Below are 27,665 nucleotides of genomic sequence, written 5' to 3' on the forward strand. Positions count from 1 at the left end.
CCTTTTTGGGATGATGAGTAGCATGCAGGGTGTGATAGGTTTGGGTTTATTATTATTATTATATATAATTTATAATATTATTATTATTATTGGGTGATGATCACTTCAGGCGAGGCAAGAACACCATCTTTCCTTGACATCCTATGGTTTTCCAGGGTAGAAACCTACTCCTCCATCCCTGACCTGCAGCCATTTTCAATCAATCCAGCGGCACCACCTTCAGTGGAAGAGTTCAACCGGCAGGGCACTGCCTTCGAGTTAAGTTGTATATTCTGCACAATGCCCACAAACAAAATTGTGATCCACCAACCCACAAACGCACAGTCTCTCCTAGACCCCTCTCCCTCTTTTTGGCCGTCTCGAAAGGCCAGTATTTATTAATAGACAATAGGTGCAGGAGTAGGCCATTCGGCCCTTCGAGCCAGCACCACCATTCAATGTGATCATGGCTGATCATTCTCAATCAGTACCCCGTTCCTGCCTTCTCCCCATACCCCCTGACTCCGCTATCCTTAAGAGCTCTATCTAGCTCTGTCTTGAATGCATTCAGAGAATTGGCCTCCACTGCCTTCTGAGGCAGTGAATTCCACAGACTCTGACTGAAAAGGTTTTTCCTCATCTCCGTTCTAAATGGCCTACCCCTTATTCTTAAACTGTGGCCCCTGGTTCTGGACTCCCCCAACATTGGGAACATGTTTCCTGCCTCTAACGTGTCCAACCCCTTAATAATCTTATATGTTTCGATAAGATCCCCTCTCATTCTTCTAAATAATGATCTTATCTTTACAGCTAAATGATTTTTGAATATTGCTTAGTTTCAACATCGTTTGCTTCTGTGTCACACAGATGTCGTGCGGCTTTAAGCATTCAGCAGTGGTTACAGCAGATGGCAAGTTGTTCACCTTTGGAAATGGAGACTATGGACGTTTAGGACTCGGTAACACATCCAACAAAAAGCTGCCGGAGAGGGTGGCAGCACTGGAGGGTTATCAAGTCGGACAGGTATCCTATTATATTTCTCAGTTACTGTACAAACACTTTTCTCTCCATTTTCAAATCTCCTCCTAACTCTTCAGCCCAGACCCCATCAGTCCACTTAATTCAAGTCCCTTTTCTCTGTTGACGTTCTAATAAATCCCATGCACAATCTGCTCCTGGTTGAGACATCCTGAAGTGTGATATCTAGAAGTGACCTCTGTACTCCTACTGAGGGTGAATCAGTGTGTTATAAAATGTCCTCGCTGTTCTGCTGTATTAATAAAAACAAGGATCCCTTGTGCTGTTTTCTAACACAACCAGCTTTACCACCTTCAAAGATTTGCGAACCTGTGTCTCAGATTGCTTTGTTCACCATTTAATTTGTTTTGTCTCTTTTCTGTTCTTCCCAACGAATATATTGTTGCTCCAGTATATTGCTGCTCCAGTTATATTTTGGGTGCCATTTCACTAGTTCTATGTTATCCTCAATTTTTTTTTTCATCCCTAGTTTTTTTGTGTTTTGAGTACGTCCATAAATTCCTGAAATGGCAGACAGGTAGAAGGGGTGTGAAGGGATGTGAAGAGTGCTTACCTTAGCATTTGCTGGCATTAGATGCAAGAGCTGGGACTCGGGTTAGGCCACGGTTGGATTGTTGTGTGCTTTGCTAAAGGGAGCATGCGGTGGTGCTGGAGAAGGTGAGGAGGAAATTCACCAGAATGTTGTCTGGATTGGACCATTTCGGTTATAAAGAGAGATTGGATAGGCGTAGGTTTGTTTTCTCAGGAAAAGAGCCGGCTGAGGGGTGAGCTGATCGAGGTATGCAAAATTATGAAGGGGGCTAAGGTAACAGGAGGGAGATAGAGTAGGGATCAGTTTGCTTGTAATTTGGAAAAGGCTGCCCCAGGAGGTAGATATCCTCACCACTTCATGGTGCTTCCAGACAAGTGTTTGAATTGCCACGGCATAGAAGGCTAGGGACCTCCTGTGGGTATCGATGGGTGTAATATGCAACATGGATATATATGATGGGCCGAAGGACTTCAGTGTGCGCTGTCTGACTTTATTACCCTGCAAACCCTTCATAATGGCTGCCTAACCACCAGAGTATTTCCCGCATTTTTTGTTTTCAATTTCCACCGTCTACACTATCTGATGAATATAAATGATCTATTATCTAATGTTATTACATTTATGGGCCTATTCAGCTACACCAAGTGAGAATTTCATTGTTCCGGATTGACCTATGACAATTAAACACTCTTTCCTTTTGACACTCTTTTACTTTCAACTGGTAAACATTGACGACCCGTGCCGAATGATTATTTGCCTCTGGTGTTTCCCACTGCTGTTGACATGCTGGCTCCATTCTTTTTCCTAGGTTGCATGTGGTTTAAATCACACATTAGCTGTCTCTGCTGATGGTATGATGGTTTGGGCCTTTGGTGATGGAGATTATGGAAAGCTAGGCCTCGGCAACTCAACGGCCAAGTCTTCCCCTCAGGTGCGGATTACCAAAGTTTGCCATTGTAATAGCATGAATTCATATGTTTCTCTCTCTGATGTGTTATTCAATAAAGCAAAGTATTTAAGGTGTTACAGTCAACTTGTATGGTTAAATGTATGGGAAATACTGTTTCTAAATAATTAATTACATAATTCGGCTTTCTTGTTGCCTTTCGTGTAAGGATTTTCCATTTTTTTCTCTTTGCAGAAAGTAGATGTTTTGTGCGGAATAGCGGTCAAGAAGGCTGCATGTGGCACACAGTTTTCTGTTGCCTTGACGAAAGATGGCCATGTGTACACCTTTGGCCAAGGTAGGATGAATACCGAGGTTTTAGAATATACCAAGTAAGTCTTGGGATTTATTGCAATTAACTGCAGAAACTGTTCTATGACTAATGGGTTAGCACCCATCGTCAGGATGGAACCCAGGTCTCTAAGGCAGCAACTCTACCTAAGGCAGCAACTCTACCGCTGCAACACTGAGTTTGGTGGGTACCAGGAACAAACCCACCAGAGGAGGTGGTTGAAGCAGGTACTACAACAACATTTTAAAGATATTTAGCCAGGTACATGGATGGAAAAACTTCAGAACCTAACAGACTTGAAACAAGTTTTTTCTCCACAGATGCTCCTTAATCTGCTGAGGATTTCCATGTTTAAAGTCAGAGTGACACAGCATGGCAACAGGGCCTTCAGACCAACTTGTCCATGCCGACCATGATGCTAGCCCCATTTGCCCAAGTTTGGCCCATGAGCCAATGGGGCTAGCATCATGGTCGGCATGGCCAAGTTGGTCTGAAGGTCCTGTTGCCATGCTGTGTCACTCTGACTTTAAACATGGAAATCCTCGGCAGATTAAGGAGCATCTGTGGAGAGAGAAACTTGTTGTTTCAAGTCTGTTATTTTCTTGAGAAAATCTGAAACATGTATGAATAATCTGGAGACTTCTAACAACCCAGAGATGTGAGTTCAAACCCCACCTCAGCAACCATGTTAAATCATGGGAAATTTAGAAATAGCTCGTCTTAGTAATATTGATCATGAAACTACCAGCTTGTTGGTTTAAAAATGTACCTGGCTGACCAATTTCGCATTGGACGGAAATCTGTTGTGTTTGCCTGGTGGGGTCTACATGTGACTCCAGACTAGTGGCCACCGTCTGAAATCGACCAGCAAGTCGGGAGGTTATAGGGATGGACAATAAATGTTGTCCTTGCCAGGGATGTCCATGTCTAGGAAGCTAAACAAAAACTGTTTCTCTTCACAGATTCTGCCCGTTCTGTTGAGTATTTCCAGCAATTTCTATTTTGTGTTCTAACTGAAGCAGATGTGGTGAATAAAGTTTAGGTCAAGACCTCCTACGATCCCATTGAATAGTTGAGCAGGTTCAAGATAAGATGGCCATCACCTTTCCTGTGGTAGCTTAATCCCTCACATGAAAGTGCGAAGGAAGGAACTGCAGATGCTGGTTTATACCGAACTAGGTTAGACAGCACCTCTGGAGAAAAAGCATGGGTGGTATTTTGGGTCGGAACCCTTCTTCAGACTGAAAGAAGGGGGTAGGACTAAAGGTGGGAAAAGGCCAGAACAAATCAGGGCCAGCAACAGATGACCAAGGAAGTGTGTCCCATTGCTGGCTGAGGAAGAGGTGATAGAGAGAGGGATACAAGGATGTGAACAGTGGAACAAGTAGGCCAACTAGGAGGCGGGAGAGAGGGAATGGTTAGTTGAAATGAGATAAATCAGCGTTTATACCACTGGGTTGTAAGCTGCCCAAGCGAAGTATGAGGTGCTGACAATGCCCGATATTCATTATCGGAACTGACAACAGTGGCCGGTAAACCAGAGAGATTATATCCACTCATTCACTTTTGATCATATATGATCATATCATAGAAGATGGGTTCATGGGGATTACCAGTTTGTATTGAGCACCTGAATGTGGTGTTGTTCACAGAATCAAGAGAGACCCTTTAACTGTAAGTCCAATAGTGAGAGGAAACCTTGTATGTACAGAGATTTGTAAATTAGTAAGGACAGGATAACCCAAGAATGTGGTCTTCTCCAAATTATCATAGAATTGTTCATTGATGCCTTTATGTTTAAAGTGGGAAGGACACATTGACAATAACGTAATGAATGCTCCTCTGTACAACCAGACCGTTTGATAGGTTTGCCGGAAGGTCGTGCCCGCAACCACAACAGACCTCAGCTGGTACCTGCTCTGAATGGGGTGTTCATCGAGGACATTGTCGTGGGCGCTGAGCACACACTGGGTCTCTCCTCTTCCGGAGATGTTTATGGATGGGGCAGCAACTCGGAAGGGCAGGTAAGAAATCTGACCCATCCCTCATGTACACGCAAGCAGGTCATTTGATTTGGACTGAGTTTAAGACTAGAGATTTTCCCCAAGCAATGGAGAATTGCAAAATATTCTTATTGGCGTCTTTCATGTTGGGTCAGTATAAAGATTTTTCAAAACAAAAGTGGTAATAAAATTCTGATTGTGAATAATAAACTTTTAACAGTGGGCTGTAAACCAGTGGCCAAATGAACAAAGCAGGGCCATGTTTCTGAGCGACTGCCTTTCGGCTTGGAAAGCTGGACTATTTTCCAAGATTGGGTAGGTTTTGTCAAAAGATTCTCTGATCTAGGAGGGAAACACTATTAATCCACGAGAGTTGGGTATTTTCCCATCCCTAATAAGGGTGCTGGAGTCGGGTAGGTGGCTGGGAGATTTTGTTTAGTTTGAGATATAGTGTGGAAACAGGCCCTTCGGCCCATCGAGTCTGTGCCAACCAACGGTCACATTAGTTCCATCCTACACACTAGGAGCAATTTACAGAAGCCAATTAACCTACAAACCCGCACGTCTTTGGAATGTGGGAGGAAACCAGAGCACCCGGAGAAACCCACGTGGTCACAGGGAGAGCATACAGACAGCACCCGTAGTCAGCATCGAACCCGGGTCTCTGGCGCTGTAAGGCAGCAACTCTACCGCTCGCCACTGCTTCCCATGGGGCTTCTTCTAAGGTTTCTGAGCAGAGTCACCCCTGAAGCATTTACTTTTCTTGCACACTAGCACTGACCACCCAGAATGCACATCTAATAGTCCTTTGCTGACTTCACACAATTCATTTAGAAAGAAGGTAAGTAAAAGTAGGGACAGCGGATGCTGATTTTGACACAACAGACTTTAACGCGTGAGGGCACTGGATCACTTAAAGGCAGAAATAGTTTTCTAATTTCTTGTGGATGTAATTGATTTCAACTTAAATATTTTCTAGAATTGTTTTTCCTGGAATATAAGCTCAGAGGTGGGGATCAAAGTTCTGGTTTTTGAGAAGATATTTAGTAGAGAAACATGTTTTGAGTTTAGTGAATGTGCCTTGTCTCTGGTTTGCCAACTCTGTTCCTCTGCTCTCCAATTTAGCTGGGCCTGGGGCACACCAACCATGTGAGAGAGCCCACTTTAATCACAGCCCTCCAGGGAAAGGGCATTCGGCAGATCTCAGCGGGCCGGTGCCACAGTGTGGCATGGACGGCCCCTCCTGTACCACCCAGAGCACCAGGTGAGTGGGCAGCACTTTACCCTCCCCTGCACTGCCACGCATATTACCCACACCTACCTAATCTATGCCAGTAACTGATATAGATAGTTACTGGGTGAGGGTCTCGACCCGAAACATCACCCATTCCTTCTCTCCTGAGATGCTGCCTGACCCGCTGAGTTACTCCAGCATTTTGTGAAATAAATACCTTCAATTTGTACCAGCATCTGCAGTTATTTTCTTACACTAGATAGTTACTGTCTACCTATCTGCTATCTGAGAGTTACCTTCAAACATTCATAATCACTTTGAAAGCATTTTTAGCAAATGTTGGCAAAGCAGATTTTTACCATTTTAGGTTTCTGAAAATTAGTAAATGTAAACAGCTTTAAGTATGTTGAGCAAGAATTCCCCTTCAATCAAGCATGATTGGAGATGCTGGTTTCTACTGAAGATAGACACAAAATGGTGGAATAACTCAGTGGGTCAGGCAGCATCTCTGGAGAAGAGAACGTTTTGGGTAGGTACCCGAAGTCTGAAAAAGGGCTCAATGTGATAGTCCCAGCCTCAACTAACTCATCTGGCAGCTTGTTCCAGACACCCACCACCCTTTGTGTGAAAACATTACCCCTCGGATTCCTATTAAATCTTTTTCACCTTGAACCTATGTCCTCTGGTCTTCGATTATCCAAATCTGGGCAAAAGACTGTGTGCATCTACCCGATCTATTCCTCTCATGATTTTGTATACCTCTACAACATCTCCCCTCATCCTTCAGCGCTCCATGGAATAGAGACCCAGCCTACTCAACCTCTCCCAATAGCTCACACCCTCTAGTCCTGGCAACATCCTTGTAAATACTTTCTGAACCCTTTCAAGCTTGACAAAATCTTTCCTATAACCTGGTGCCCAGAACTGAACACAGTATTCTGAATACAGTCTCACCAACGTCTTATACAACTGCAACATGACCTCCCAACTTCTATACTCAATACTCTGACTGATGAAGGCCAGAGTGTGGGCGGAAACTGAAGCACTCGGAGAAAACCCACGCGGTCATAGGGAGAACGTACAAACTCCGTAGATAAGATACAAAAAGTTGGAGTAACTCAGTGAGACAGGCAGCATCTCTGGAGAGAAGGAATGGGTGATGTTTCAGGTCTCGACCCATTTCTTCTCTCCAGAGATGCTGCCTGTCCCGCTGAGTTACTCCAACCTTTTGTGTCTATCTTCGGCTTAAACCAGCATCCGCAGTTCCTCCCTACACCCGTATAAACTCCGCACAGACAGCACCCGTAGTCAGGATTGAAGCCGGGTCTTTGGCGCTGTAAGGCAGCAACTCTACCACTGTGTCATTGTTACCTAAACTTGTATCAGTTGGTCAGGTACAGTGCTAAAATGTAACTGATGTGAACTTCTGCTCCACCTTTCCGTAGGTGTATCAGTTCCTCTGCAATTAGGTTTGCCAGACTCTATTCCACCACAGTTCAGTTCACTGAAGGAGGTATCTATTGAAACCATCAGGGCCAGGCTACGGTTGCTGTACCACTTCTCTGACCTTATGTACTCTTCATGGAGGCTACTTAATCTCAGTCCCAACAATCAGGTAAGCAGTGCTGGAAAGAGGAAAGTATGCACTTAACAAACAACCTTCAACAGCCACATTGCACGGTTTTCAATTGAACTAATATTGACAATTGTGATTACAGAACAGTGCGTCTCACTACAATGCTGGAACGTGGGGCATAGTCCAGGGCCAACTGAGGCCTTTACTTGCACCGAGGGTTTATACTCTTCCCATGGTGCGCTCCATAGGAAAGACAATGGTCCAAGGAAAAAACTATGGCCCTCAGATCACGGTGAAAAGGATATCTACCAGGTGTGTTGCAGTCAAACAATCTTTGTTGTGCATTGCTTCCTTTCTGCATCATATACTAGAGGACAGATACCAGAGGCAAATACCAGGGCTCGAGTGGCAGGGGTTCTGGGTCTGGAGGCCGGGGGGGATGGCCAATACTGGAGGCATAGTGAGAGGGGCATCATTTAAAGGAGGCGTGCGGAGGCAGAGGCTGGTGCCTGGAACGCAGTGGTTGAGGCAGGTACGATAGTGGCATCTAAAAGACTTTTGGATGGGCACATGGATACGCAGGGAACAGTGGGATATGGATTATCTGCAGGTAGATATGTGATGGTCTTGGCATCATGTTTGGCACAGACGTTGTGGGCCGAAGGGCCTGTTCATGTGTTTTACTGTCCTATCTATGTTTTACAATGTGAATACGAGGAAAAGCATTCCCTGGTATCTAACGGCAAGTCTACTTCTCTTCCCAGAGGCCGGAAGTGTAAACCTATCTTCGTTCAGATCGCCAGACAAGTGGTGAAGCTGAATGCGTCGGATCTGCGATTGCCTTCTCGTGCTTGGAAGGTGAAGCTAGTGGGGGAGGGTGCCGATGATGCCGGTGGAGTATTTGACGATACCATCACCGAGATATGTCAGGTATTGCTTGTTTTGTCTAAGCCCTTTAATGTCGACTCAGTGTCTCAAAACGAGCAAGGCCGACGATTTCTATTCTCGTATTTTTAATTCAGTTTTCTAAGTATTAGTATTTAGTATTTTAACTTTATTATTCTAGTGTTTTACTAATATTTTAAAACAAGTACCAAGTATCACGAGAGGAACAGATCGGGCAGATGCACAGTCTCTTGCCCAGAGTAGGGGAATCGAGGACCAGACGACATAGGTTCAAGGCGAAGGGGAAAAGATTTGATAGGAATCTGAGAGGTATCTTTTTCACACAAAGGGTGGTGGGTGAATGGAACGAGCTGCCAGAGGAGGTAGTTGAGACTGGGGCTATCCCAATGTTTAAGAAACAGTTAGACAGGTACATGGATAAACAGTCTCGTTGACTTCATCAACTTCACCACCAATTTTCATCCTGCACTCAAATCGACTTGGACCATCTCCGACACCTCCCTCCCCTTTCTTGATCTCACCGTCTCCATCACAGGAAATAGACTATTGACTGACGTCTATTACAAACCCACTAACTCCCACAACTATCTCGACTACACTTCTCCCCACCCTGCTTCCTGCAAAGACTCTATCCCCTACTCCCAATTCCTCCGTCTACGCCGCATCTGCGCCCAAGATGAGGTGTTCCATACTAGAACATCCGAGATGTCCTCATTTAGGGAACGGGGGTTCCCTCTCCCATCATAGATGAGGCCCTCGCTCGTGTCTCCTCGGTACCCCGCAGCTCCGCCCTTGCTCCCCCTCCCCCTAGTCACAACAGAGACAGAGTTCCCCTAGTCCTCACCTTCCACCCCATCAGCCGTCGCATACAACACATAATCCTCTGAAATTTCCGCCACCTCCAACGGGATCCCACCACTTGCCACATCTTCTCATCTCCACCCCTTTCCACCTTCCGCAGAGACCATTCCCTCCGCAACTCCCTGGTAAACTCATCCCTTCCCACCCAAACGACCCCCTCCCCAGGTACCTTCCCCTGCAACCGCAGAAGATGCAACACCTGTCCCTACACCTCCCCCCTCGACTCTGTCCAGGGACCCTGACAGTCCTTTCAGGTTAGGCAGAGGTTCACTTGCACCTCCTCCAACCTCATCTACTGTATCCGTTGTTCAAGATGTGGACTCTTATATATCAGCGAGACCAAACGCAGACTGGGCGATCGTATCGTGGAACACCTTCGCTCAGCCCGCCTGCACCTACCTGATCTCCCGGTTGCTGGACACTTTAATTCTCCTTCCCATTCCCACACTGACCTTTCTGTCCTCGGTCTCCTCCATTGTCAGAGTGAGGCTAAACGCAAATTGGAGGAACAGCATCTCATATTTTGCTTGGGCAGCTTACAGCCCAGTGGTAGGAATATTGATGTCTCTCACTTCAGGTAGCCCCGGCATTCCCTCTCTCTCTATCCCTCCCCCACCCAAGTCGCACCAGCTTCTCATTTTCACCCTACAGACAGCTTACAATGGCCTGTTTCCTTTATCATCCTTACTATTTTGCAGATCTTTCATTCATTGTTCTTTATCTCTCCACATCACCGTCTATACCTCTCGTTTCCCATATCCCTAACCAGTTTGAAAAAGGGTCTCAACCCGAAACGTCACCCATTCCTTCTCTCCAGAGATGCTGCCTGTCCCGCTGAGTTACTCCAGCATTTTGTGTCTACATGGTTAGACAGGTTTGGAAGGATATGGGCTAAAGGTGGGACTAGTGTAGCTGGGACATGTTGGCTGATGTGGGCAGGTTGAGTTGAAGAGCCTGTTTCCACACTGTATCACTGTGACTCTATGACTCTTAAGTTTCTAACGTCATAAATAAAATTTGAAAATACAGTTGGACTATAAAATCAATTAATTTTAATTAATTAAGTGCCCCCTACTCCCTCATCTTTATTATCCACAGCCTCCAACATTTATCGTTCCCCAGTCCAGTATGGTATTTTATCTTCTCCAAAAATCCATAAACAGAACTGCCCTGTCAGACCCATTATTCTGCCTGCTCCTGTCCCACTGAATTAATTTCCCAGTACCTCGACTCCATCCTACCCCATCCTATCCTATCTCTCTCGACCCAGGTCCAAGACACCTCACACGTCCTTTGCCTCTTGATCAGTCTGAAGAAGGGTCTCAACCCGAAACGTCACCCATTCCTTCTCTCCTGAGATGCTGCCTGACCAGGTGAGTTACTCCAGCATTTTGTGAAATAAATACCTTTGATTTGTACCAGCATCTACAGTTACTTTCTTACCTTACTCTTTTGCCTCTTCAAATACTTCCGTTTTCCAGGCCCCCTCTCCCTCACCTTTACTATTCCTTCCTACATACTTAATTTGAATGTTGCCTGAAGATTAATTATTTTATTTTAGTAAATGAGAGCTGTAATTGAGTTCTGGGTTACCGTTAATTGCAGAGTTTGATATTGATCAGATTGATGTCTATAAACTTTTGATTTCTGAAATGACACTTTACACTTTAAACAGGAGCTTGAAATGGGGATTGTTGACCTGCTCATCCCAACTCCAAACGTCACAGCTGAAGTAGGCTACAATAGAGACAGGTAAGAATTATTGCTTCATTCCAGTGAACATTTTGTTGCTAATTACTGATATGCAAGAAAATATTTTATTCTTTACGCTTCCCTTTTAATGAATGAGCAAATGGCATGTTGCCCATTACTCAGGGTAAACTAGAGAGAGGAAGGGGAGGGGGAGGGGGAGGGGCAAGATCCTCCAAACTGTTCAATAGGACGTGTCATTGTTCAGTCCTAAAGCACTTAACAGGCAGTGAACAACTGTACTCTTCAGTCCTCCAGTACAAATATAATGCTGGAGTCAAAACCTGAGCTAACGCCTGAACAAATCAAACTAAAACTCTCGAGAAGAAGCATGATTCATGATTAATGTGCGGGGATTGCTGGTCGGCGCGGACTCGGTGGGCCAAAGGGCCACTTTCTGCACTGTATCTCTAAACTAAACTAAAGAGCTAAAGGAGATTGTGAAGGTTGTGGTGGCGACAAGGGATCACGCTCCTTAGTGCCACTGGGAAAACTGTCTCGCAGAGGCTGCACCAGTTATCTGGCAGGGTTTGGATGGTAGACATGTTCTACACACTACATCAGTGCCAAGAATAACATAGGCTCACACTGATAGCTGATCAAAAGGACAAATAAATCCCGATCAAAGAATTCCTCCATGCTGCTGAAGCTGCAGCAGTTCCTCAGACAGAAGGTGAACAGAAGGCCTGGAGAGAGTGGATGTGGGTAGGATGTTGCCTGTTACCACTAGTGGGGGAGGCCATAGCATCAGAATAACAGGACGTACCTTTACAAAGGGAATGTGAAGGCATTTCTTTAGTCAGAGGGTGGTGAATCTGTGGAATTCTTTGCCACAGAAGGCTGTGGGAGGCCAAGTCAGTGGATATTTTAAAGGCGGAAATTGACAGGTTCTTGATTAGTACGGGTGTCAGGGGTTATGGGGAGAAGGCAGGAGAATGGGGTTGAGAGGGAGAGATAGATCAGCCATGATTGGATGGCAGAGTAGACTTGATGGACCAAATGGCCTATTTCTGCTCCTAGAACCTATGAACTTTAAAAAGCAAAAACCTGCAGATATTGTAAATGTGAAAATTGTGGAAATATGAGCAGATTTAGCAGCGCTGTGGCTTGTATGTAGAGCCACTGCTTCACAGCACCAGGGAGTCAAATTCAATTTTGCTGTCTGTGTGGAGTTTGCATGTTTTCCCTGTGACCATGTACGTGGGTTTCCTCCGCATCCAGTTTGCTCCCACATCCCAGAGTGTGCGGGCTGGTCATTAAATTGCCTGTAGTGTCGGTGAATGATAGTATCTGTAGGGAGCTGATAAGAATGTATGGAGGTCAGGCAGCATCTCGGGAGAGAAGGAATGGGCGACGTTTCGGGTCAAGAAGGGAACCCAAAGTTTTGCTTAAAGGATGTTCACGAAGTGGGTACAAAACCTTCAATGTTAACTGAAGGAGGATGCGGCTGAGGGGTGGTGTTGAAAAGGTTGATAAAAACCCACGGGGAATAGATAGGATGAATCCAGAACTGGGGGCCACAGTCTAAGAATAAAGGGGAGGCCGTTTAAAACTGAGGTGAGAAGAAACATTTTCACCCAGAGAGTTGTGAATTTGTGGAATTCTCTGCCACAGAGGGCAGTGGAGGCCAATTCACTGGATGAATTTAAAAGAGTTAGATAGAGCTCTAGGGGCTAGTGGAATCAAGGGATATGGGGAGAAGGCAGGCACGGGTTATTAATTGGGGACAATCAGCCATGATCACAATGAATGGCGGTGCTGGCTCAGAGGGCCGAATGGCCTCCACCTGCACCTATTTTCTATGTTTCTATGAATGCGCATAACTTTTTCACCCAGGGTAGAGGATTCAAGAACTAGAGGGCATAGGCCTAGTATGGACCTATACGAAGAGTGGTGCATATATTGTTCAGAAGAGCACCTGCTGCAGTTCAAGATGGAGACGAGCTTTATTGTTCACCCATTTTTAAAATCTATGTCTTCCTGCAGGTTCCTTCTTAACCCTTCGACTTGTTCAGAAGAGCACCTGCTGCAGTTCAAGTTTCTGGGCATTCTTATGGGTGTCGCCATTCGCACAAAGAAACCGCTGGATCTCCACTTGGCCCCCATGGTATGGAAGCAGCTTTGCTGTATTCCACTCTCGTTAGAAGACCTTGAAGAGGTGGATTTGCTCTATGTGCAAACTCTGAACAGCATTCTTCACATTGAAGATAGCGGAATTACTGAGGAGAATTTCCATGAGGTTAGTATGCTGAAATGTTCCCACAGCCTTGTTCATGATGGAATTATGATTGATTGTCAAAAGCTTTTTCATTATTTGCCTGATATCAAATACCAATCTCCTTTCCAAGTTTAGAGTGGGAAAATGTACAATGCAAACATGCAGTGTACATTTTGAGGTAAAGAGAAATGTGAGATTGTTCAGGTAATGACATAAAATCTACAAGGGCAGACAATTGGTTTGGATATTCTGGCAGTTTTACTAGATAATGCTGCCAGAAATGACAATGACCAGGAACATCAATTGTGTTCTTGCCCTGGCTTGAGTTGCCACATGCAGTGGAATAGCCCTTTTAAATGTTAATGCCGTCTTTTGTCTCTCCTCGTACACACCTTGTTACCTCCCAACCAACACAGATGTCATTTAAAATTTGTCTCAGTGGATAGATTCCCCCAAAATACTAATTCCGCTGATCAGTTGGTTCAGGACTATTCTCTCTGTTGGACTTTCCCCCATGAGTAAAATGGCTGTGGTGAGCAAGGTTAGATGTAGAAAGGATGTTTCCAGTAGTGGGAGAGTCTCGGATCAGAGGCCACAGCCTCAGGATAAAATGACGTACCTTTTAGAATGGAGAAGAGGGGGGCATTTCTTTAGCCCGAGGGTGGTAGACAATAGATAACAGGTGCAGGAGTAGGCCATTCGGCCCTTCGAGCCAGCACCACCATTCAATGTGATCATGGCTGATCATTCTCAATCAGTACCCCAATCAGTACCCCAATCAGTCAATCAGTGGTGAATCTGTGGAATTCATTGCCACTGACTGCTGTGGAGGCCAAGACATTTGGTCTTTTTAAAGCGAACATTGATAGGTTCTTGATTAATAAGGCCCGTCAAATATTACAGGGGGAAGGCAGGAGAATGAGATTGAGAGGTGGAAAAGGGCCATGATTGAATGGCAGACCAGGCTCAATGGGTGCAATGGCCTAACTCTTCTCCTATGTCTTATGATCTAAGGCCAGTCTACTCATGATGTTCTGTGAATTATAGATGGAGTGCACAATGTCGTTTAGTTTTTAATCTTCTCACTCGAGTACAAGTTGTTCTTTGCTCTCAATTGCAATCTAAGCTCTGCCTCCTTCCAGTTCTCAAATCCCTCTGGCGTAGTTCCAGATGTAATTGGGCAAGTTTGTCCGTGCTTTAATAACGTAAGCTGCTGATGCCTGAGCCACACCAACCCTTTCTCATTGTGCTGATTTCAGGTCATTGCCACATCAGAGACCCCTTCTCATTGCAAATTCACCATGCATTTCTGCCCGTCATTTGCCTCGCCCAAACTAGTGCCCCGGAGTCTGCCGCGTGCCTCCCGTTTCATGCCATCCCTGGCATCTGAATGGTCCTCCACACACACCAGGGAGATCTGTGCAAATCCCTTCTCCTTGTGTCCATTTCTCAGGGATGGACAGGTTAAAAAGCCACATTTTCCTGTAAACTCTGTACCTCTCGCTACAGAAGGCAGAGTTAGCAGAGAAACATTTGCTGAGTATTTCCGTAGGAAGGAACTGCAGATGCTGGTTTAAATCGAAGGTAGACACAAAATTCTGGAGTAACTCAGCGGGTCAGGCAGCATCTCGGGAGAGAAGGAATGGGTGACGTTTCGAGATGAGATGAGCACCTCCCGAGATGCTGCCTGACCCGCTGAGGTACTCCAGCATTTTGTGTCTACTGAGTATTTCCAATGGGTTCTTCATTCAGTCGTCTCTTTATTACCACATGCACAGTGAAATACTATTTTTGCGTGCAGATCAGCAAGACAGTGACCAAGCACAAGTACAATCTGTTAGTACAAAATGTGCAGAACAGCCCAGTGATTCTTTTTGCACGAGTGGCCATTTTGGCGCCATGTTACAGTCCCAGCTACAGCCACCCACAAAGGCCCGTTGCAGCCGTCCCGCGAGCCGATGTCCCTCTCCTTGCACGGCCCTCTTCCGCCCTTGTTCCCTGTGGGGTGCCTCCCGCAGCCGACCTTGAGGGCACGGAAGGCAAGGACCAGGTTATCAAATGGATTATTGTGCAGGAAGGAACTGCAGATGCTGGTGTAAATGGAAGATAGGCACAAAATGCTGGAGTAACTCAGCGGGACAGGCAGCATCTCTGGACAGAAGGAATGGGTGACGTTTCTGGTCGAGACCCTTCTTCAGACTGATGAGTTTATTGTCATGTACACCAAGGTGCAACAAAATCCCTTGTTCTCATGAAGCTTACAGAATAAACAGTGTACGGTATTGATACAACAATAAATACAAAGACAAATGCAAAATGGTGCAAAGTCTGGTGTAATATAGTTTCTCTTAAACATGTCCATTGGCAAAGACACCGCATTCAGTATAGAATCAAAAAGTTGGTCATTACCCATTCTTGATCAATTTTGCTGACATTATTTTGATTACTTTTGTGCAAGCTGCCACACATCTTGCTGTTAGCCAGATAATTATAGACAATAGACAATAGGTGTAGGAGGGGATCTTATCAAAACGTATGAGATTATTAAGGAGTTGGACACGTTAGAGGCAGGAAACATGTTCCCAATGTTGGGGGAGTCCAGAACCAGGGGCCACAGTTTAAGAATAAGGGGTCGGCCATTTAGAACGGAGATGAGGAAAAACTTTTTCAGTCAGAGAGTTGTGAATCTGTGGAATTCTCTGTCTCAGAAGGCAGTGGAGGCCAATTCTCTGAATGCATTCAAGAGAGAGCTAGATAGAGCTCTTAAGGATAGGGGAGCTCTTAAGGATGGGGAGAAGGCAGGAACGGGGTACTGATTGAGAATGATCAGCCATGATCACATTGAATGGCGGTGCTGGCTCAAAGGGCCGAATGGCCTACTCCTGCACCTATTGTCTATTGTCTATAATTATCATGGACTCTATTTGTACTATAATGTTCCAGCTTTTATAATTAAATTATCCTCAGTCACACGGTAAATGATAATTTTGTTCTTGCAAGGAGCAATCTAAGAACCCGGTTGCCCTCTCGAGCATTTGAAATTAAACATAAACAGAAAATGTTGGAAACATAGGGCAGCATCTGTGGAAAGAGAAAGAGTTAACATTTCAGGTTTAAGTCCCTTCAACAAACTAGAAAAGAGAAAACAAGTTTGATTTAAATTGCAGGGAGGATGGAGAAGGGTTGACCATGTCAGTGGGATTATCTGGCTGGAGATGAGCTCTGTCCTGGTCGCAGAGCACATCCAATTGGTGGGTTAAAGGGACAGTCGGAGACAAACAACGAATAAAAACTGTAATCAAGTCAGTCAGAAGGAAGGAAGGTAAAGGTTGCAAAATGCACGGTTGTCATCCATGCCTGGCGGGTCAGGCCGGGGTAATGGAGAGAGGAAAACTGAGCCCATACTCCAGGTTGATGGCCAACTACAGATGTGGCCAGTTGTGGAGAAACTGGGTTATGTGAAATTGTACCATTCAATATTGGCTGCCTACTAGAACAGAAGATGGGGTGCTGCCCCTCAAGGCCTTGTTATAACAGTTCAGGAGGCCACAAACTGACAGGACAGAGTGGGATGGAGATTTAAATTAAATGGCAAACAGGGAGCTCTGAGCCACAACTAGGGGCTAGTGGAATAAAGGGGTATGAAGAGCAGGCAGGCACGGGTTACTGGTTGTAGATGATCAGCCATGATCACAGTGAATGGTGGTGCTGGCTCGAAGGGCCAAATGGCCGCCTCCTGCACCTATTTTCTATGTTTCTATGTAACTCCAGACTGAGTGGAGGTGCTCTGCAAAATGAAACCCCCAATCTGCGTTTGACTTCAGTGTGGAAGAGACTTGCAGGCTGAGGAGATCAGTTTAACTTGCTGTCTTGTTCAGCACGGACATTGAGGGACAAAGGACCTTTTGCTTTGCTGTGCGGTATTGCAGTTTACTTTATTGTCACGTGTCCCGAGGTACAGTCAGAGCCGTCTTAACGCATGGGCCTGATGGGCACTTGCCCGGGGCCCCACGAGCATAGGGGCCCCATGCTGATCTGTGTATGTTAAGTGACTTGCAATAAATAAATACTACTTTAAAAATGTAGGTTCAATAAGTGCTTTTTTTGCAACATTTTCGGTCACTAAGTGCTTCTCACAGCGATCTGGAAGTGCTTTTCGCAACAATGTAGCACCCTAAGTCCATCGCTAAGTGCTTTTCGGTAAGTGCTTTTCGCCGGCATGACAGGGGGGGGCTGGTAGGGAAAGGGGGGTGGGGGAGAGTAACGGTAGGGGCCCCAGTACACTGCTTTGCCCGGGGGCCCATAATGCGGTAAAAACGGCCCTGGGTACAGTGAAAAGCTTTTGTGGTGTGCTATCCGGTCAGTGGAAAGACAATTGTTCTATGTTCAATGAGACCACAATTTGAACACCAAATGCAGTAGTAAACAAATTGGAAGAGGTGCAAGTGAAACTGCGAAGGAGGAGAATATGAGCCTGGGGATAGAAATCTTGTCGATGCTGATGGAAACTGTAAGGATGATCCGTTGAAGGCAGCGGCTGGTGGGATGGGAGATAAGGACCTGGGTACTCTATCTTTTGTCCAGGAGAACAAGGGCAGCACAGTGGTGCAACTGGTAGAGCCTCTGCCTCACGGCGCCAGAGTCCCGGGTTTGATCCTGACCTCAGGTGCTGTCTGTGTGGAGTTTGCACCTTCTCTGTGTGACCGCGTGGGTTTCCTCCAGTTCCAGTTTCCTCCCACATCCCAAAGACAACCGGGTTTGTAGGTTAACTGGCCTCTGTACATTACCCGCTAGTGTGTAGGGGGTGGAATATCATCGAACTAGTGTGAACGCTGGCTGATCGATGGTCAGCCTGGACTTGGTGGGCCAAAGCACCTGTTTCCATGATGGATATCGAAAAAACATTGAAAGACATGAGAGCAGAGGTGCAGGAAAAGAAGGAGAGATGTTCACGGTCTGTGTCACCGACAGTAGGCTGCATTCCCCTGTTCAGGAAGGAAGAGCACATTTCACAGGCACCTGTGTAGAAAATTCATTCAGCACCTGCTTCCTCTGCTTGAGTTGCTTCCCACGATTCTACAGATGTATCACATTTTGGTCACGTTTTGTCACAAACATCTCTGAATAAACACCATGAGGGAGCAGATTAATTGAGGTTGAAGTTATGTATTTTTGTCCATGACATTCAATAAAATTATGTCCTTAAACGATGATTCTCGCTAAAGAATGCAAGGGTATTCGAAAATATTCAAGGGACATAAACACCATTTTTAAGCACCCCTTGAACACAGTCTTTTCATTCCATGTAATGTTATAGCAGACTGAGCTTGGCTTTCTCTATATTTTTCCAAAATATTAAGAGATGCGTTTGAATAACTTGAATTCAGAATTGCACTTGTTGCCTGTGTTGTATGTCGAGTCTGATGTTGAGTAATGCTGCTTCCTTTTATGTTTCAGATGATACCTCTTGATTCATTTGTGGGGCAAAGTGCTGATGGCAGAATGGTTCCCATAATCCCAGGTGGAAGCAGCATCCCGCTCACCTTCTCCAATCGGAAGGAGTATGTGGACAGGGCCGTCGAGTACCGGTTGCACGAAATTGATCGTCAAGTAAGTGGGCCGACAGAATTAACCCAATGGACCAGTTCAGCCCTATTTGTTTTTTTCTATTGCACAGAATCAATAAGGCTGAATGATTAGTACAGGCACGTAAACACTCACACTTGTGTAAACAATTCACAATCGTTTCGGCTCGGTGGCGCAGCGGTAGAGTTGCTGCCTTACAGCGAATGCAGCGCCGGAGACCCGGGTTCCATCCCAACTACGGGTGCTGTCTGTACGGAGTTTGTACGTTCTCCCCGTGACCTGCGTGGGTTTTCTCCGGGTGCTTCAGTTTCCTCCCACACTCCAAAGACGTACAGGTTTGTAGGTTAATTGGCCTGGTAAATGTAAACAAAAATTGTCCCTAGTGGGTGTAGGATAGATTTTTAGATTTAGATTTAGAGATACAGTGCAGAAACAGGCCCTTTGGCCCACCGGGTCCGCGCCACCCTGCGATCCCTGCACATTAACACTATTCTACATGATTATCCTAGTGTTAATGTGCGGGGATCGCTGGTCAGCGCGGACCTGGTGGGCCGAAAGGGCCTGTTTCCGCGCTGTATCTCCAATCCCCTGTTTCCTGAATGACCTGTTATGCAACTGGGGATGGGCCAAGTCTTCCCATCGCTGCTCTTCCAGTTTCGGCCACTGATATCAGGAAGGCGAGTGAGAAAGAGGGAGGTGGCGGAGAGCCATTCCCAGCCAAGTCGCCCACACCAGCCAGGCCTTCTTCACCAGCTGCTGCACCATATGGTTGACACGGCTCACGTTGTCGCCCCTGGCCGACAGCGCCTCCTGCAGGCTGCTGCCACCCACACGTTACCGCTTCCCTTATCCCTGCACCTCCTTGTGATCTTGGGCAAACATCATTTGAACAGGTTATTTGCAACCCAGTCAGTGTTTCTTGAAGCTTACAGACGTTCGGACAGCTTGGGGAGGCTGATGGGTGAACAGTTCTGGATCCGTCTGTCATGGCAGCTCTCCATGGGTAAAGCAACCGAGGCACAAGAAGGTCACAGATGTTTGATTTTGGCCTTTTAAACGGCAGCTTCAGAAGAAGCAGTTAGTGAGAGCTGGTTACTCTGTTAGTAACCTAACCATGTGCCTTAGCTGCTGAACCCATGGAGAATTGTCATGGTCACATTCAGCTTCTTAGCCTCAGGACTATTACAGGTTGCTGCTGCTGTTCATCTCCACTGCATTTTGTCAGTCAGTGCTACATGAAGTTCATGTTGAGTCTCATCCACTGAGATTCGAGGCTACAGAATCTGGAATCTCAAGCAAATAACAAAGTGCTGGAGGGACTCAGTGGGTCAGCCAGCATCTGAGGGAATGGACAGGCGACGTTTCGGGTCGGGACCCTTCTTCAGATTCCATATTGCCTTGAACCCAGAAGAGTGTTCGGAGGCACAGGCGCCTGTCTCCTTGGCAACGGACATCTCCCTGGTAACCTCCTGCCAGGAGTGCCTGCCTCTATTTATGTGGGTCCTGCAAGTCTGTTCTTCAGCAATCTATCTGTGTCCCTCCAACACTACTCCTCCCCCTCACAACACTGCTGCGTCCATTCATTCTTGCAGCATGCTTTACTGCCCGGTGAATGGAAGAATTTGCATCCCATCAATAAAGCATGCTGCCCCGACATCACTATCAACGCAGCACTGTGCAGGCCAACTGGACACCACTCTGTGAATGTCGCGATTGGCACAGTGCCTCAACAGCTAGAGCTGCTGCCTCGTATCTCTAGTGAGCTGGGTTTGATCCAGACCGTGGGCACTGCCTGTATAGATTCTCCTCGCCACAGCAGGTGCTCCAACTTCCTCCCACAAACCAAACATGTGCTGCTTCGTAGGTGAGTGGCTGCTGTAAACTGCCCCAAGCGTAGGTGGGGTGGTAAGAGAATAAACGTGGGGTTAATGGCTAGAGGACGCAGAACATAGCAAGTACAGCACAGGCCCTTCGGCCCACAAAGTTTGTGCCAAACACATTGGCCAAGTTAAACTGATCTCATTTGCCTGTACATGATCCATATCCCTCTATTCCCTGCACCTCCACATCCCTATACAAAATCCTTTGAAACACTTCTATCCTATCAGCCTCCAACACCGCCCCTGGCAGTGTGTTCCAGGCACCCACTGCTCTATGTCGTGCCCATTAAAGGTTCCTCCACTCACCTTATTGCTCTGCCCTATGGAGTTGGACATTTGCACCCGTTGATAAATATTCTGACTGTCTACATCACCTATGCCTCACATAATCATCAGTGGTACACTGCTCTGGATTAAAGGTAGATACAAAATGCTGGAGTAACTCAGCGGGTCGGGCAGCATCTCTGGAGAGAAGGAATGGGTGACGTTTCGGGACGAGACCCTTCTTCAGAATGAATCTGCCTTCGATTTAAACCAGCATCTGCAGGGTTTTTTTCCTGCTCTGGATTACATTCCATTTGACATTTTACTGCTCTACTTATCAGACCATCTCCATCTTCCTACAGTTGAAGCTGTTCCTCCTACCTGCCATTTTATCAACTCACTTTGACTTCTGCAGAAGGGTCTCGACCCGAAACGTCACCCATTCCTTCTCTCCAGAGATGCTGCCTGTCCCGCTGAGTTACTCCAGCATTTTGGGTCTACCTTTGACTTCGTCACTGCTGGGGTTGACTTTGCCCTCTCTGTATCTGCAGTTCCATATTGCAGATTATTCTGATCCAGCGAGTCTGATTATAATTATTAGGAAATGTTCCTGATCGATAGGATGTCAGGATAACAAGGTACACCTGACAATGTAATGTGGTGCAATGAAAAGCTTGTGCATGCTATCCAAATAGTTCAGATAATAGTATACATAAATACAATAAAGTCAAACTCAGGCGCTGTAGGTAGAGCAAAGGGAAAGATATAGTGTACAGAATATAGTTCTCAGCATTGTAGCGCATCATAGAAACATAGAAACATAGAAAATAGGTGCAGGAGTAGGCCATTCGGCCCTTCAAGCCTGCACCGCCATTCAATATGATAATGACTGATCATCCAACTCAGTATTCCGTACCTGCCTTCTCTCCAAACCCCCTGATCCCTTTAGCCATAAGGGCCACATCTAACTCCCTCTTAAATATAGCCAATGAACTGGCCTCAACTACCTTCTGTGGCAGAGAATTCCACAGATTCACCACTCTCTGCATCGGTTCCATAGACAAAGCCCAATGTCCACAATGGGGTAGAGGTGAATCGGGCAGTACCCGAGTTTATGGAAGGACCGTTCAAAGCCTGATAACAGAGAGGAAGAACTTGTTCCTGAGTGTGGTTGTGGGTGCTTTCAAGCTTCTGTATGTGTATTCAGGTGGCTGCCGTTCGAGAAGGGATGTCTTGGATCATTCCCGTCCCACTGCTGTCTCTCCTCACTGCTAAACAGTTGGAACAGATGGTTTGTGGGCTGCCGGAAATCTCTGTCGAAGTCCTGAAGAAAGTGGTGCGTTACCGGGAGGTGGACGAGCAGCACCAGCTGGCCCAGTGGTTCTGGAAGACCTTGGAGGAATTCTCCAACGAAGAGAGAGTCCTCTTCATGCGCTTTGTGTCCGGCAGATCCCGCTTGCCAGCCAACACGGCGGACATCTCTCAGCGCTTTCAGATTATGAAGGTTGACAGGGTAAGAGCATTGTATTCTCTCTCAGCGGAGGGGCTGCTTTATTTCAACAATACTGTACTGTATTGATGTGTTTGGTTCTTGCCGGTGGCCCCATAGGGAGGGACTACCGGCGACGTTGTCATCGGGAGTTATCTCGTTGTTGGCTTCTGCACTGCGCATTGGAATGCGGAAATCAGAGCTAAGTTGGAGCTCGGCCACTGGTGACTCGAGCGGCCGAGTCCAGAGATGAAACACAAACATCCTGAGCGGAGGGGCCAAATGGAGCTTAACACATCTGGCCCTCGGCTTCAGGGCCCCTCAGCTTCAGGGCCCCTCGGCTTCAGGGCCCCTCAGCTTCAGGGCCCCTCGGCTTCAGGGCCCCTCGGCTTCAGGGCCCCTCGGCTTCAGGGCCCCTCGGCTTCAGGGCCCCTCGGCTTCAGGGCCCCTCGGCTTCAGGGCCCCTCGGCTTCAGGGCCCCTCGGCTTCAGGGCAGCCACAGCTGCCGTACGTAGCACGAATGCACTCATTTGTTTGGGTTTTCTAGCCTTAATTAAAGAGGTAAGTTCAGGCAAAATGTAAGGCGGCACGGTGGCGCAGCGGTAGAGTTGCTGCCTTACAGCGAATGCAGCGCCTGAGATTCCGGTTCGATCCTGACTACGGGCGCCATCTGTACGGAGTTTGTACGTTCTCCCCGTGACCTGCATGGGTTTTCTCTGAGATCTTCGGTTTCCTCCCACACTTCAAAGACGTACAGGTATGTAGGTTAATTGACTGGGTAAAATGTAAAAATTGTCCCTAGTGGGTGTAGGATAGTGTTAATGTGCGGGGATCGCTGGGCGGCACGGACCCGGTGGGCCGAAGGGCCTGTTTCCGCGCTGTATCTCTAAATCTAAAAAAAAACAACAACAAAAACGGTTGGTTTATTTGCCTAATTTCTCATTAAAGATCAAGTCATTAGAACCACAAAGTATTTAAAGTAATTCTTTAAAAAACTATGGTTGATATGTGAAGAGTCATCGGCTCATTCGGTTAACAGTCCTGAGGTCTTGTCACTGTTAACAGTGTAGGAAACAAACTGCAGATGCTGGTTAAAATTGACGGTAGACACAAAATGCTGGAGTAACTCAGCCGGTCAGGCAGCATCTCTGGAGAGAAGGAATGGGTGACGTTTCGGGTCGAACACTTGCACTCGGTCCATCAAGGATGCTGGATCTCCCAGTTGCTAACCATTTTAATTCCCCTTCCCATAGTCATACTGACCTCTCCATTGCCAGAGTGAGGCCACACGCAAACTCGGGGATAGTGTTAATGTGCGGGGATCGCTGGGCGGCGCGGACTAGGTGGGCCGAAGGGCCTGTTTCCGCGCTGTATCTCTAAATCTAAAAAAAACTCAATATCATGTCTGCAGAAATCCTCCTTCACTTCATTGGGGTTTATCAAGGAAAAGCATTGAACACTCTGTAACAATCCCAATGGTGCCTCGTTTGCAATTGACATTCAACAACGTCATGTTACACAAATGCAATTTTTCTAAATTAGATCTCTTGAAGAAAAAATATTTTCAAAATTCAGTTCAGATTCAGTTCATGCAAATGGTATCTGGTATTTTCTGCATGATTAGCACCAAGCAGGTATGTTGCTGTTTGTTTGCGAAGCCCTGCTGCAAATGGGACTGACAAAGAGAACTGCTGACACTTTATTTCAGGTGGTTACTCTGACATTATGCTTGGGGGCTCTCTTTGTTCCATCGTCAGTATTGTACATATCACAATTAAACACTCTTGACTCTTGAAGATGCCACAAAAGTGGTAATGGCCATCAGAGATTATGGTTAAACAAGCACTTTCTTTGCAGTCATGAATTTGTGCGGATGTGATGTGTGCATTTTGTTTTATACACTGTTGCTTTGAGGAATGTGCCTTTGTATCATGTGTACATTCGCTTGCATCTGCCTTGGTGTGTCCAATATGCTATGATGGGCTGCACTGTCCTGAATGTGGTTGATGATTCTGAAGACTTTAAACACTATTACAATAGTTTGACTTCTCCAACAAGAGACAAGGCTCCACCCCTAGCCATGTATTCTCTCTCAGGGTGTTCTGGGGATGGGGTCACTCCACTTCACCAGCCGCATCCCAAGTGAAGAGAGGTGCTTCATCTTCCTAAACTGCCAAGGACCACAGGACAAATCCATTTTGATTACGTTTATTCATTACCGAAGACCGGAACGCTCCCCTGTAGGTCCGACTCGCCCCACGAGCCTCCCAGGGGACTGCAGTCAAGCCGGGTGGCGAGGCCCGTCTGGGCCGAATACAGCGATGGGAGTGTCGGCGATGGTGGTGATGAGAGCCTCGGCGGTGGTGGGGATGGGAGCCTCGGTGGTGGTGGTGATGGGAGCCACAGTGGTGGTGGTGGTGATGGGAGCCTCGGTGGTGGTGGTGATGGGAGCTAAGGTGGTGATGGTGATGGGAGCCACGATGGTGGTGGTGGTGGTGATGGGAGCCACGGTGGTGGTGGTGATGGGAGCCTCGGTGGTGATGGTGATGGGAGCCACGGTGGTGGTGGGGATGGGAGCCACGGTGGTGGTGGTGATGGGAGCCACGGTGGTGGTGGTGGTGATGGGAGCCACGGTGGTGGTGGTGATGGGAGCCTCGGTGGTGATGGGAGCCACGGTGGTGGTGGTGAGGGGAGCCACGATGGTGATGGGAGCCTCGGTGATGGTGGGGATGGGAGCCACGGTGGTGGTGGTGAGGGGAGCCACGGTGGTGATGGTGATGGGAGCCTCGGTGGTGGTGGGGATGGGAGCCACGGTGGTGGTGGTGGTGATGGGAGTGTCGGCGGCGGTGGTGAGGGGAGCCTCGGCGGTGGTGGGGATGGGAGCCACGGTGGGGATGGGAGCCTCGGCGGTGGTGGGGATGGGAGCCTCGGTGGGGATGGGAGCATCGGCGGTGGTGGGGATGGGAGCCTCGGTGGTGATGGGGATGGGAGCCGCAGTGGCGGGTGCCTCGGCGGCCACGTGGGCCTCTGGCATTGGGGCCTCGCAGTCGATGAGCATGAGGGGGGAGAGGAAGGCAATGGGGGCCCGGTGTGGGGGACCGCCGTGAAGAACAATGGAGGACCCGACATGGGGGGCTGCCGGAACGAAAAGTGGGAGAACGAAGGGGGACCCAGTGTGTGGGAGGGCACTCTAGTTTAGAATCCTCTGCCCAGGGGATAAGTCTGTGTTTGTTTGTTCATTTGTTCCGGTGAAGGGGCTGTGCACACGGCAGCCAGACAACAGTCGCTTGTCTTTTTATTTTTATTTTCACTTTTAATTTCAGGTTTTTGTGTGTTGTGACTGTCGGCAGATCAATTTCCCTCTGGGGATGAATAAAGTTTATCGTATTGTATTATCGGTAAACATGGTGTATGTACCATTGATCAAAGTCAAACGCACTCTAGAAATGTTCAATTGACCATCACTACCAAATGGTGTCTCTTTAAGAGTAAGAAACAAGGACTGGAACAGCTTTACGTTCCGATGTAGCAATTTTCAGTGACAATCAACATATCTTTGTCCCTAGAATTAAGAGAAAGATACGGCGTGGACACAGGTCCTTCAGACCATTGATCAACCATTCACACTAGTTCCATGTTATGCCACTTGCACATCCACTCCCTACACACTAGGGACCATTCACAGAGGCCAATTAACCTGCAAACCGATGTGGGAACAAACAGAAGCACCCAGCAGAAACCCACGGGGAGAACGTGCAGACACCACACAGGCAGCTCCCGAGGTCAGGATCCAACCCGAGTCTCTGGCGCTGTGCAGTGGGAAACTCATTTCTGATGGTGGAGACTTAGATTTTAGATTTAGAGATACAGCGCAGAAACAGGCCCTTCGGCCCACCGGATCCGCGCTACCCAGCGATCCCCGCACACTAACACTATCCTACACCCACTAGGGACAATTTTTACATTTGCCCAGCCAATTAACCTACATACCTGCACCTCTTTGGAGTGTGGGAGGAAACCGAAGATCTCGGAGAAAACCCACGCAGGTCACGGGGAGAACGTACAAACTCCGTACAGACGGCGCCTGTAGTTGGGATCGAACCCGCGTCTCCGGCGCTGCATTCGCTGTAAGGCAGCAACTCTGCCGCTGCGCCACCGTGCCGGTAGAGCCCCCCCCACGAGCAGCAGCTCTACCAGCTGCACCACCGTGCGTGCCACTCCGATGAACGGGCAGTATTGTGATTTGGTCAAGTGGTTTATTTTGATGATGTTTGTTTTACTCTGTTTCTGAACCCTGACCACCTCCGTCTCTTCCCTCCACAGCCTTACGACAGTTTGCCTACCTCACAAACCTGCTTCTTCCAGCTGCGGCTCCCACCCTACTCCAGCCAGGCCGTCATGGCTGAGCGACTGCGATATGCCATCAACAACTGCAGGTCCATCGACATGGATAACTACATGTTGTCCCGCAATGTGGACAACACGGAAGGCTCCGACACCGATTACTGACACTCCGAACAAAAACCACTGCACTGGGAGCAACAGTGAGCAAGCGGGCCTTCTGCTATTGTACGTGTAAGTGACTGCTGCAGTTATAGTGAGAAGCCCAGAACATTTTAATTGTATATGTACTTGAAGAAAAATGAATGTGATTGACAAATGTTATTGTTTGAATTTTAATTTCAACTAGAAACAGGTTTAAGGGAGAAAAAAATGCATTTCTCCTCCTGGTTTTTGTTCCTTTTTTGTTCAGTTTTGGATAAGTTTGCATGGAGATAATTTGGTGCATTTCTGAGAATGGTATAAATGATCCCTCCCAACGTTAGAGGGCTACAAAATTAAAGTTTAAAAGAAAATGTACATTGTGTATAATTGTTCATGAGGGAGAGCAATTTTACATAAATATTCTTATATTTATTTTTGTTTTAATTTGAATTGCCTGTGCTGAGTTTCCTATCAGACGTACATCAGAAGAATAAAACATTAATTTAAAGCCACTTGTTTGTACTAATTTTCATCGTTCCAATTAATAACATAAAAATATCAATGCTATTTCCCTCCAGAAGAAATATTTTGATTTTGTACTGATTATTTTTTTTTTTGCAACATGAC

At 46.9% G+C, this 27,665-nt stretch overlaps 1 protein-coding gene across 6 annotated transcripts in view; it reads left to right on the forward strand.

The window, feature by feature from the left end:
* The window catches only part of herc1 (HECT and RLD domain containing E3 ubiquitin protein ligase family member 1), a 242,837-nt gene extending 215,172 nt beyond the window's left edge, over window positions 1-27,665 (forward strand). For all 6 annotated transcript variants that reach the window (XM_078430008.1, XM_078430009.1, XM_078430012.1 and 3 more), the window contains exons 66-78: window positions 847-1,002; window positions 2,358-2,480; window positions 2,691-2,793; window positions 4,642-4,811; window positions 5,916-6,054; window positions 7,470-7,639; window positions 7,743-7,912; window positions 8,365-8,530; window positions 11,043-11,119; window positions 13,103-13,355; window positions 18,792-18,944; window positions 22,272-22,577; window positions 26,877-27,665. In XM_078430008.1, coding sequence (XP_078286134.1) covers window positions 847-1,002; window positions 2,358-2,480; window positions 2,691-2,793; window positions 4,642-4,811; window positions 5,916-6,054; window positions 7,470-7,639; window positions 7,743-7,912; window positions 8,365-8,530; window positions 11,043-11,119; window positions 13,103-13,355; window positions 18,792-18,944; window positions 22,272-22,577; window positions 26,877-27,062 — 2,172 coding nt within the window. In that variant the 3' untranslated portion in view covers window positions 27,063-27,665. The remainder of the gene's footprint in view (window positions 1-846; window positions 1,003-2,357; window positions 2,481-2,690; window positions 2,794-4,641; window positions 4,812-5,915; window positions 6,055-7,469; window positions 7,640-7,742; window positions 7,913-8,364; window positions 8,531-11,042; window positions 11,120-13,102; window positions 13,356-18,791; window positions 18,945-22,271; window positions 22,578-26,876) is intronic.

Source organism: Rhinoraja longicauda, chromosome 38 (genome assembly GCF_053455715.1).
Source record: "Rhinoraja longicauda isolate Sanriku21f chromosome 38, sRhiLon1.1, whole genome shotgun sequence".
Taxonomy (NCBI): domain Eukaryota; kingdom Metazoa; phylum Chordata; class Chondrichthyes; order Rajiformes; family Arhynchobatidae; genus Rhinoraja; species Rhinoraja longicauda.